The sequence below is a fragment of the Marmota monax genome, unplaced genomic scaffold (genome assembly GCF_021218885.2).
Source record: "Marmota monax isolate L192 unplaced genomic scaffold, Marmota_monax_Labrador192_F-V1.1 WCK01_AAM20220418_F8-fsc00277, whole genome shotgun sequence".
NCBI classification, from domain to species: domain Eukaryota; kingdom Metazoa; phylum Chordata; class Mammalia; order Rodentia; family Sciuridae; genus Marmota; species Marmota monax.
The window spans coordinates 1,509,538-1,521,871 of record NW_026694513.1 but is presented as its reverse complement, the minus strand read 5'-3'; the positions used below and the strand labels follow the sequence as shown (position 1 = coordinate 1,521,871).

At 30.5% G+C, this 12,334-nt stretch overlaps 1 protein-coding gene across 5 annotated transcripts in view; it reads right to left on the bottom strand.

Moving 5' to 3' along the window:
- Window positions 1-12,334, bottom strand: part of Jak2 (Janus kinase 2) — a 137,072-nt gene that overhangs the window by 39,185 nt on the left and 85,553 nt on the right. For all 5 annotated transcript variants that reach the window (XM_058571450.1, XM_058571452.1, XM_058571449.1 and 2 more), the window contains 3 exons: window positions 9,218-9,539; window positions 7,945-8,064; window positions 1,551-1,708 (listed from right to left, as the gene is read on the bottom strand). In XM_058571450.1, the coding sequence (XP_058427433.1) occupies window positions 1,551-1,708; window positions 7,945-8,064; window positions 9,218-9,539 (600 nt within the window). The remainder of the gene's footprint in view (window positions 1-1,550; window positions 1,709-7,944; window positions 8,065-9,217; window positions 9,540-12,334) is intronic.

The window sequence follows — 12,334 nt, the reverse complement described above, 5'->3', positions numbered from 1 at the left end:
GTACAATATCAAAGTCTAACAGAAGGCTTGTGAGTAGCTGGAAGACTAATGAGTTTTAAATTTTTCTACATTTTTGAAGGGGCACATCTTAAAAGAAAAGCAAAATATAATCTGCATGAAAGCAAGAACCATTTCTATTTCAGGTGTCACCATATTTCTCATGCACAGACCAGTGCTTACATTTAGTAGGTACTCAATAAACATTCTTTAAATAAATAATGGAGATAAGGGTCAGGGAACGGATGAATGAAAGGAGTTTTTACACTGTTGAACATATAAATTACAAAGATAAATTTCAAGAAGTTCAACCTCATAGTAACAACCATATTTATTACTAAGTAAACACTGAGCACAGCAGCAAGTCTTAAATATTATTCAAGATACATTTTCTCAAACATTTAGGTGTAGGTTAAGTTCAAGAAACATGCTCAGAATCCCAAATCTTTTTTGTATTCAGGTTCTTCAAATATGATACCAATCATAAAGAACATCCTATCTGAAAAATAACTAGGACTTGCATTAAATAAATTTTATACATCACAGCTAGCTTTACCCAGTGTTAAAGCCAGGTTCTATAATTGTGTAGGTCGATATAGAAGTTATTAGCCATACATAGGTATTTAAATGTAAAGAAATTAAAATTGAATTAAATATAAAATTCAATTTCTCAGTTGCAGTAGCCACATTTCAAATGCTAAATAGCCACATATACCTAGTGCCTACTGGATTAAATATCCTATATAAAGAATATTTTCATCTCTGATGAAAGTTCTATTGCACAGTCCTCATCTAGAAATATGGATATCATATATACATCTTGCATTTGAGGCTTCAGTAAAAGAAGTTGCATTATTCAAAAATAGTAACAATTTTCAAATTTTGACTTGTGGTTCCTTTGCAGTATTTCAAAATTAGTGTAATATAAATTGGAAGTGTTCTTTTAAAAAGAACATCTATGAGTTAACTAAGTATGCAAAAATAACTAAATGTTAAACTTGTATCACAAGTTGTGAGTATTGTAGATTGGGACACAGATGGTAAACTATGTCCAAAATAATTGTTATGTAATCTGACTTATGCAAACAGACTTTATGTCAAAAAAGAAAACATAAATTATAATAATATTTTTTCAAAAACTTCTAAACCTACATCTATCATACAAAATTTTCTTTGTAAATACAGTCATCCCTTGGCATCCATAGAGGCTTGGTTTCAGAATCAAACTTTGAGGTTTTGCTCAAATCCCTTATATAAAATGGCATAATTTTCACATGTAAATATGTACATCCTCCTCTATACATTAAATAGTCTCTAGATTATTAATAAAACCTAATAAAATGTAAATTCTATGTAAATAGCTAGTACACTGTGTTGTTTAAGAAATAATGAGAAATAAGGTTGGTACATGTTCAGTACAGACACAACATTTTTAAAATATATATTTTCAATTGTAATTGACTGCATCCATGTATGTGGAATCTAAAGATAAGGGACTGTGCAACACTTGCTTTAAAAATTTTTTTTTTACTTTTAAAGTTGGTATTACTCACGAAATTGGGCCATGACAGTTGCTTTGTATATTTTCAAGCATTGTTGGAGGTGCTACTTCTTTACAGAGATAATGATGCGCATCTGCAGTTAATCTGTAATACCCATCAATTAATGACACAAAAGACAAGGCTTCTCTCAATGAGGTAAGTTCAATTTCCTAAGCAGAAAAAAGAAAAATAAGCTGTTAAGTATCATTTAAAAAGTAAATTTAATGCTAAATAATAAAAGTTCACTACACTCCATGTAATATCATTTCTCCTAATTTTATTTTTTTAAATTGCTTAAAAGTTTTTTTGTGATTCCCAGTTACTTTATCATGTACTTCCACTTGTAGTTCACTCTATATCATAATTTTACTGTATTTTCCAATACCCCTATTTGACTAATATGAGTCTTCTCAATTAGAAATTCATTTAATCTGATACAAAAGTTGGTATTGAGAGGTCATAAGCAGTTGTTTTTACATACCTACTGCACACTGCTAAGTATTCATGATATAAACTAAAATGTTAGGATATGTAGCTGTGTTGTGATTGTATCATTATATATAGATGTGAACATACACTCAGCCTAAAATACAGTATTTATCTAATGGGAAAACATACATACATACATATATAAAAGTACATGTGTATGTGTGTATATATACACACACATATTCAACTTTATTATGTCATGAAAAAATAAAGCCCTATTTAAAACAATAAAAATAAGTAGTAGTGAGGATTAAAGTTAACCAAAAAATGTGCAAAATGATTATTAGAAAAACTTCAAAACACTTGTGCAACACAACTTTTTATTTGAATATACAGAAGATTACCTATGTTCCTGCATGGGAAAATTCAACATCATCAAATGTAAAAATCTTCCCTAAGTTAATTTTCCATTTTGTCAAATCCTAAAAACACCAATGAATACTAGAGGACATAGCAAGAAGAACAAGGCAAATATGGGATTCAGAGAACCAGGGATCCAACATAAGAGAGATAAGATGATAATTCACAGGATGATAAAAAAGGAATGCTGAAAGATTACAGCTGTGGTTATTAACAACTGTATCTAGAGAGCTTCCAGGTGAGATTAGGAAAGCCATTACCTAGTGATCAAGGCAGAGCTTCTCTGGAAGAAAGAGACATTATATAATATTTGACGGGTTTGACTATATGAAATTTTATACTGAGAAATGAGCTACTTTACAAAGTCTTTGCAGGGAATGGAAAGACAACTATAAATACAAAGGGGAAAGCAATAATTAGCTACTGGAAAAACAAAAGATTACAAAAGAATGGAAATGTGATCTGAGTATACTTCTTGGCTCTTCAATACATAATATTTACATAATCATAGTAGAAACATAGAATAGGGAGTTAGAACAAAAAGTTTAATAAGAAGTATGTGATATGTTTGAATATTTACTTAATAAAATAAAGCCATAAAAATAGTTACTGTAGCCGGGTATGTTGGTGCACACTTGTACTCCCAGTGGCTCAGCAGACTGAGAAACAAGGATTGCAAATTCAAAGCCAACCTCAGCAACTTATCGAGGCCCTAAGCAAGTCAGCAAGACACTGTCTCTAAATAAAATATAAAAAGGGTTGGGGTTGTGTCTCAGTGGTTATACATCCCTGGATTCAGTCCCTGATACAAACATATTCTCTCTCTCTCTCTCTCTCTCTCTCTCTCTCTCTCTCTCTCTCTCTCTCTCTCTCTTTCTCTGGAGGAGGGTATGAGGGGGGGTTACTGTAAAAGATTCTAGAAGCAAAGTTAAAAGTCTTTGAGAATTACAAGCCAGTACAACAAATGATTGATACTCAATATGTATTGGGGGGAAAATCCTATAAGTCAACTAAAATTAAAAAGTAAAACTAGTCAAAGGATATGAAAAGGCAATCCATAGAGAAGAAATAAATATAGCTACCCTATATAAGCACATAAGAACTGCTCAGTCTCAGGTTCCAATTAAATAAATAAAATATAACAAAAGGAATGCATTTTTACTCATCAATTTTGCAGAAAAATTAAGACTGATAATATTCAGTGTTGGCACAGGTTACAGGGACATGGGGATATACACACATTGGAAACAATGTTGAGACACACTTTAAAAGTCTATCAAATTATAAGTATTTATATCCTTGACCTAGCAATTTTACTTACAGGTATATCTCTTAATGAGATATTGACATATGTATTTAGAAAAGCATATTCAAATAGCTTCTTTTAGCATTTTTTGTAATGACAAAAAATAGCCAAAATTAAGTGTCTAACAATACAATTATTATTAATTCTAAATTAAAGATATATACAGTATGGAATGATATGCAAAAGTTAATTATAAATTATAGGTTAAGGTATATATACAATATGGAGAAAGATGCAATAGTTTTTTTTTTAATTAGATCTATATGTACACAGAATGACAAGTCTTTATTTTTTTAAATCAAGTTCAAGAACAATACATAAAGTATGGCCATATTTTTGTAAATAAAACATTTGTTTTAAATGACAATGAAAACATTTATTTTAATGAAAATGCCATATATGTTGATATGTGTAAAAATACAAAGGCTAGAAAAATACATACACACAAATGGTCACCTATGGAAAGGGGGATAAGACTGAATGAATGTTGATGAAAAAGAATAACCTACTTGTTCTTACATCAGAAAACAAAGAAAAGGGACACACATAAGTAAATATAAAACAATACTGACTTAAAACATAAGAGGGGATAAAATGGAATAAAAGTATTTTAATAATCAAAATAAGACAGAACTAAAACCAAAACAAAATTCATGGGACAATCAGAAGCCAAATAGTAAAATGGCAGACTTAAAACCCAGCTGTGTTAGTAATTATGCCAAATTTAAATGGACAAAATACTATATTAAAATTAAAGATTTTTACTCATAAAAAGTAACTATTAAAAGTAAGAAGACAACCCACTAACTAGAAGATAGTATATATTTTAACAGATATCCTACAAAAGACGTGTATCCAGAATTTTTAAGAACTCTACAAATTGATAAGAAAAAACCAAACAAGTGAATGAAAATGAACAAAGACTTGCACAAGGACTTCATAAGCAGGCTATTCAAAAGAATAATAAGTATATTAAAAAGTGTTCAACATCATTAATCATCAGGGCAATGAAATAAAAACCACAGTGAGCTTCCAGTATGTATTCACCAGGATCACCTTTTTAGGTACAAAATCATAGCTTGGTGACCATATGGGGCAATTGAAAATTTCATTCACTGATGAAAAAAAGGTACATTAGTATAACAACTTTGGAAAACTGCTTATCAGTATCACCATGACTCAATAATCCCACTCCTAATGCCTACCAACAGAAGAATGAATTTTAAAATGCAATACTGATTGTGGATACTAACACACAAAAGGGTGGTGAAGAATAGAAGTTCAGTGGATTGGGCAGAGGGAAGTGAGGGGAAGAAAGAGGAAGGGAGAGGGATAAGAATGGGAAAAACAGTGGAGTTTTCCTATATACATGAACACACCATAATGAATCTCCACCATGTACAACCACAAGACTGGGATACTAATTAGAATAAGATATACTCCATGTTTGTATAAATATGTCAAAATATACTCTCATTTATATCTAAAAAGAATAAGTGTTTTTAAAAATGCAGTACTACCCAGGAATAAAAAAGGAATGAACATGTAAAATCATGAGTTTTCAGATATGCTAAGAATAAGATCTAGATTTTTAAAAATACATACAATATTATTCCATTTATATACCAGAGCAGAGATAATTGAAGGTAAAAGTCAGAATGATGGGTACCTTAAATTGGAGGCAAGGGTGGGAAGAAGCATGTGGAAATCTTCTGAGAATACTGGAAACAGTCTATACCTTAAACCAGGTATGGCTACACAGGTGTGTGCATATGTAAAAATGTATTGAGCTATATACCTAAAATTAATGTATTTTACTGTGTTCAAGTTATGTCTCAACAAAAGTGAAAGAAGAAAAAAATAAAAGAAACAAAAATAAAAGCTATATTGAACTACCTCAAAATTTAAAACGTCTAGGCATCAAAGGACACAAACAACAAAATAACAAAGCATACTATGAATAGAAGACAATATTTGCAAACCTAAGTCTGATAACTGGTTAATGTCCAGAATATAAATAACTATTACAACTCAACAACAAAAAATGGCAGCAAGTACATGAAAAGATGACCAACATCACTAACCATTAGGAAAATGCAAATTAAAACCATAGTGAGATACCACTTCATTCCCATCAGTATGGCTATCATTCAGAAAACAGAAAACAAAAAGTGCTGGTGAGAATGTGGAAAACCTAGAATGCTTGTGCACTGCTAGTAGGAATGTATAATGGTACAGCTACAACAGAAAATAGTAGGGTGGTTCCTCAAACAATCACATACAGAATACCGTATGATCTATCAACTTTATTTCTTGGTTTATCTCCAAAGAAATTGAAAGCAGGGTCTTGAAAAGATATTTGAACATACATATGTACAGCAATGTTATCTACAATAGCCAAAAGGAGTGGAAACAACCCAAAAGAGTATTGATGGATGAATAGATAAACAAATATGGCATATATATATATATATATATGTATATATATGTGTGTATATATATATATATATATATATATATATACATACAATGCTATATACATATCTATTTTAAAGGAAGGAAATTCTGATACATGTTTTAACATGGATTATCACATGCTAAGTAAAATAATACAGTCACAAAAAGATAGTATTGTGTGATGCCACTTATAAGAGGTTTCTAGAGTAATCAAATTTATAGAGACAGAAAATAGAATGAGGTTGCAATAGTTTTTAATGGGTACAGAGTTTCAGTGTTGCAAAAATAAAAAGTTCTAGAGATTGGATGCACAGCAACGTGAATATACTAAACATTACTGAACTGCATGCTTAAAACGGTTATGAGTCTAAGTTTTATTTTGTATATATTTTACTAAAATTTTAAAACAATAAAAAGACAAAAAAAATGCCAGAGTAAAGAGAAAAATGGTAATAAAAAATATAAAACTAACATATAATAGACTGGTAAAATGCAAGAATAAACAAAAATTAGTTACTTTCTTATATCCATCAACAATTTATTTGACAAATAAACTCAGAAAAGTTCTTACTTCTAATAAATAGCATAAAAGCATAATACATCATTAATAAAATTCAGCAAGAAACATGATATATCAATATGAATAAAACTATCAAGTTACTGAAAAACAATATAATACATGGATACAAGAGAAATATAAGGTATTCCTAAAATATATGTTATATGGAAAAGAAACATCAACTCTTCCCAAACTAATCTTTGGTGCAATTACAACAAAATGTCAATGTAATATTTTTAAGAAGCTTTAGGAATACTCACAATTAAGAACTTAGGTTTTCAAATAATGGATTTGAATGTAAATAGCCTTAACATTTTACCAATACTGTGACCTTGGAAAGTTATTTAACTTCTCTGTACTGCAAACTTCATAAATTAAGCCAACAAGTCCACACACCTTTCCATAAGGAATATTACTATAGAATATTCACATTAGCATCAGCATACTTTTCCAGAAAAACTTATTATAGATGCAGAAGGGGGTTGATAATTATTAAACACCCTTTCAACCATCCATGAAATTTTATCATACTCCTAAACTAGCTCCTAGAACACTGTGCAAAATCCAGGAAGTACAAACACACATGAAAATATAACTCTTGCCTTCAAGAAGTTCATAGCCTTCTAGATAGTAGGTATACTTTATCATGTTTTTATCTACTAATAACAGGAAAATGTGCTGAATAAAGTGAATTACAAGTCAGTTATTTTTTTAGTAATCTTTTAGAATCAATCATGTCTTACAGATTGAGTGAAGTTGACCTGGGATTGGTTTGTATTTTGTCATACAAATTCCATATAATATTGCTTTATTTTTGTCCTTTAATTAGGCAGAATGGTTGGTATTATGCACATCCCTCTTGATTAAAAAAAAATAGTCAAGAATGAGCATTACAACAGGCAACTAGCACAACCCAGAGTCAGAGGGAGTGGGGAAAAGAACTGGTGCTTTGTTAATCACAAAAATGTATAAAAAACTGTGGGAAGAGTTTTGGTAAAAAGTGAGGTGAAAGTTTTAAAAAAGTTTACTGAACTGATAATTATGTTTAGAGCTATATTATAACTATAATTAAAAAAGTAACTTTGGTGTTGTCATGTATAACTAATTAGAATAAAAAAGATTTTTAAAAAGTAACTTTGGTATTATAAAAAAGTAAATTTGGCTTTCGGATTCTGAAATATTTATTTCTGATAAATGTTCAATGTAACCACTATTTAGTTGTAAAACAAACTTACCAAATTTTTACCATCTTGTTTATGGATAGTTACAATTCTACTTTCATTTGAGCCTTCCTGGTTTGCTTGCTTAATACTGACATCAATAACTTCAGGAAAATCACAATATAATTGTAAATTCTGTAATTAAAAGCATTTAAAATTTAACAGTTATGGAACCATTTTTAAATAAAACTTATAAAAGAGACAACATTGGTTCAAAATTCTTTAAGAAATACAAATTTTTCCTTCATATATTTTTTAAAGAGAGAGAGAGAGAGAAAGAGAGAGAGATTTGTTTTAATATTTATTTTTTTAGTTTTCCGCGGACACTTGTTTGTATGTGGTGCTGAGGATGGAACCGGGCCGGGCCGCGCCGCACGCACGCCAGGCAAGCGCGCTACCACTTGAGCCACATCCTCAGCCCAAGAAATACAAATTTTTATTGATAACAATAGATAGGCATTATGTGATTACTTCTTCCAAAATTCTAATCCCAAGACTATACTGTATCTTACTTTGACTTGTAAATGAGAACATTAAAGGATGCAAGGAGTCAGCGCTGGGGGTGTAGCTCAGTGGTAGAGAGCTGAAGTAGCATGTGCGAGGCGCTGGATTTAATCCTCAGTACCACATAAAAATAAATAAATAAAATAAAGATATTGTGTCCAACTACAACTAAAAAATATTTTTTAATAAAAAGAAGCAAGGAATCTAAATTGTGTTATCATACTCTCCAACCCAATTAACATTAATAAGAACTGCTGTCAGAAAACTGAAAATATAACTACCAAAAAAAATTTAAAAATAACAACAATATAATCTTAAATCTCTAAAACAATCTAAGAACAATACAAACATGAACAAATTTAAAACTTGCAGTGCAAACCTTAAAAAGTAAATTAATTATTTAACAGGTATATAGTATAATAAAAATTAAGTTAATATTTTCCATTTTATTTTATGATTGTGCCTTATTATCAATAATAATGAATGTAAAAAGGAGACAAGACTACATTAAAAATCACTTACAGAATCCAACCCCTTTCTGAAACTATAAGAAAGTCATTAGAAATTATTTTGTCTTAAAAAGATTAAATAAAAATCCATTTAAGAACAATGAGAGAAGAACTATAGATACAATCTTGATAGCGTCACATGCTACTAGAAACTTCCATTTCTAACAGTGGAAGAAGTACAAGACCAGGTTTGAAATAATTAAAACTACTTTGCTTATATTGTCATTCTACTTAAAATTTATAACAAAGAATGAGAACATATCATTAAGGATTACCTGTTCTGTCAGTGTCTCACTTTCTTTATGTTTCCCTCTTGACCACTGAATTCCACCGTTTCCAGTTATTATAATGGTTGCAAAAATCTCCTCACCTGAAGGACCTCTTCCAGGTTCTTTTACTTCAAATTGCTCTGTGTAGAAGGCAGACTGAAGAGTTTCCAGATTTATAAGATACTTAAGTTTCAAGTTTCTGGCAGTGGCTTTGCATTGACTGAACTGCTGAATAAATTTGCGAAATCTGTACCTTATTCGCTTCCTTGTCAAAATATGATAGTCTTGAATCTTTGCTCGAACACATTTTGGTAAGAATGTCTTATAGCTAGGAATGAAGAGCACACACAGAAAAGGAAAACAAAGAAAACAAAAATTGGAAAATAAACCGAAAACAAAACTGAAAGACAAGTTCTTATCTTTTTCCATGATAGGTAGGTGCTACAACACAGTAGTAAGTTGGAGTAAGTTGATATAACCATCCACAGAGGAGAAAACCTCAATGTTTCATTTGATGGTACACACACTCTAAGTTACCATAAAGCTCAGAATAGAAGATTTTAATTTTCTTCTCCTCATGAAATGCACTCTCAGTCTATAAAAGAGTCTCTAAAAATTCATTTTCTCTGATTATCTTATATCCCTGGGATGGTGATTTATAAGGTGTTTTTTTTTGGACTGTGCTGAAAATATTTCCTATAATATGGAAATTTTTATTTGAATTTTAACCAGATTTTATCTGAATTTTGGAAATTATTGCTTTTTGGTGGTGCTGTTTGTTGTTCATTATGCAAACATACTTTTTTTGTATAAGTTATTTTGTTAGGTTAACTTCTTAAATCCTAATAATTCCTCTGATTGAAATAATTCTTTCTAGAAATACTCTGACCTTTCTGTACTTTTATCTCTATGTATTAGATAGCCTAAAAAGGGGGAATAAATTAATATTTCTGCTTCTAGTGAACACAGACATACAGAGTAACCTCTTATATGTATTTTTTAATATTTATTTTTTAGGTGTAGATGGACACAACACAACGCCTTTATTTTTTATGTGGTGCTGAGGATCAAACCCAGATCCCACCCATGCTAGGTGGGCGCTCTTCCGCTGAGCCAAAATCCCAGCCCTTATATGCATTTTTTAAAATCTAGTAAAGTATTTAGACTATTCAAAGATCTATATCCTACTGGATATTTCCAGAAACAAGCACCTTATTTCATTCTGCAAGGCCTAATTTCTCATCTGTTCTCCCATCAATTCTAAGTAACTTAACAGCAATTAGAGTTCCTTGTTTATTTTTCAGAAATTACCATCAAATAAGAATTCAGAAAACATCAGTGAATTAAATATGTTTTAAACTACTAAGAACAGCAGGCATGTTTTGCCACAGGGCAGGAATAAATTATTTATCCACTCTTAAAATGCCATGGCACAGTAGATAAAAGAAAAATAGGTTAAGTGGGGGTATTTCAAATTTAAAACTTTTATTCTGCAAATTATAACTTCAAGAAAGTAAAAAAAAATACACAGAATGGGAGAAATTATTTGCAAATATTATATGATAACTTGTATTTGGAGACATATCCAGAATATAAAAAGGACACTTACACCTCAATAATAAAAAGACAATTCAATTTTAAAATAAGCAGAGAATTTCAAGAGACATTTTTCCAAAGGAGACATACATATGGCCAATAAGCACATGACAAGATGCTAACCATCGGTAGTCATTAAGGAAATGAAAATCAAAACCAGAATGGGATAACACTTTTACTTGGTAAAGTGGGTAAAATAAAGACAGAGGAGTGCGGAAAAAGTTGGAATTCTCATGTACTGCCAGTGAATCTAATATGGTATAGCTGCTTGGGAAAAGTTTGGTAGTTTGTCAAAAAGTTAAACTGAATTATTGAATGAAATAGGAATTCTACTCCTAAGCATATACACTGGAGAAATAGATATATACATCCACAAAATAACTCATATACAACCCTTCATACCATCATTATTCACAGCAGCCAAGAAGCAGAAACAAGCCAAATTTTCATCAAGTGATGAACAGGTAAGCAAAATGTGGTTTGTTCATACAATGGAATAATAAAACTAAAAAGGAATGAAATATTGATATATGCTACAACATGGAAGAACCTTAAAAACATTATGCTAAGTAAAAGAAGCCAGACAGAAAATGATACCACATATTGTCTGATTCCAATTATATGAAATGTCCAGAATAGGCAATCCATTGAGACAAGAATTAGATAAGTGATTGCCAGAGACTGGGGGGAAAGAGGATGAGGGCTGAATGCTAATGAATATGGGATTTCTTTTAGGAAGGATAAAAATGTTCTAAAATCACATTGTTATTATCTTTTACAATGCTGTGAACACAACAAAAAAATTTAATTGTTTACTTTAAATAGGTGAACTTCATGATACGTGAATTTCAATAAGTTGTTTTAAAGTATCATCAAATTTTATAAGGAATGTGTAATATTCATGCAATTTAAAAAGTAAAGCAAAAATAACGATGCAGAATTTTGCAGATATGTTTATATACTGGTTCAGAGTATGGGTTAAGAGAATCAGAGAAATACAATTAATAAACAAGAATAATAGATGATAAATGTTTCAACCTATATGGAAAGATTCTATTTAACTTTGAATATGATCTAGTCTCAAATGCAGAATTATCCCACCACAGTAGAAGCCTAAAGATGGCTTCATATTTACAACATTCGCCTTTAGTGGCTCAAAGCTTCTATTCTTAAACTCTGTTTCTTTCAATTTTCATCAACAACTTTTAAGATACTTTTCCTCTAATTCTGTTCTACTGTAACCTGGCATATACCAAGTATTTAATAAATAGCTGTTTGAATGAATGAATGAATAAATGGATGGATGAATACACTAACTTATAAGACATATCTGTCTGCATCTTAATAAAGACCAAGGAATTAGTGGAAAATAGAAATGTTTTTGGTGTTCCTTTGAATCTAGTCTTCTAGATTCCTGAGTGAGTTCACGAAATCATACCTACGGCCTATTCCATTTGAGTTAAGACCTAACAGACATCTGCAAGCAAAATAAAAACACTTAAAACCAAAGAGAGAAACATAGAAACT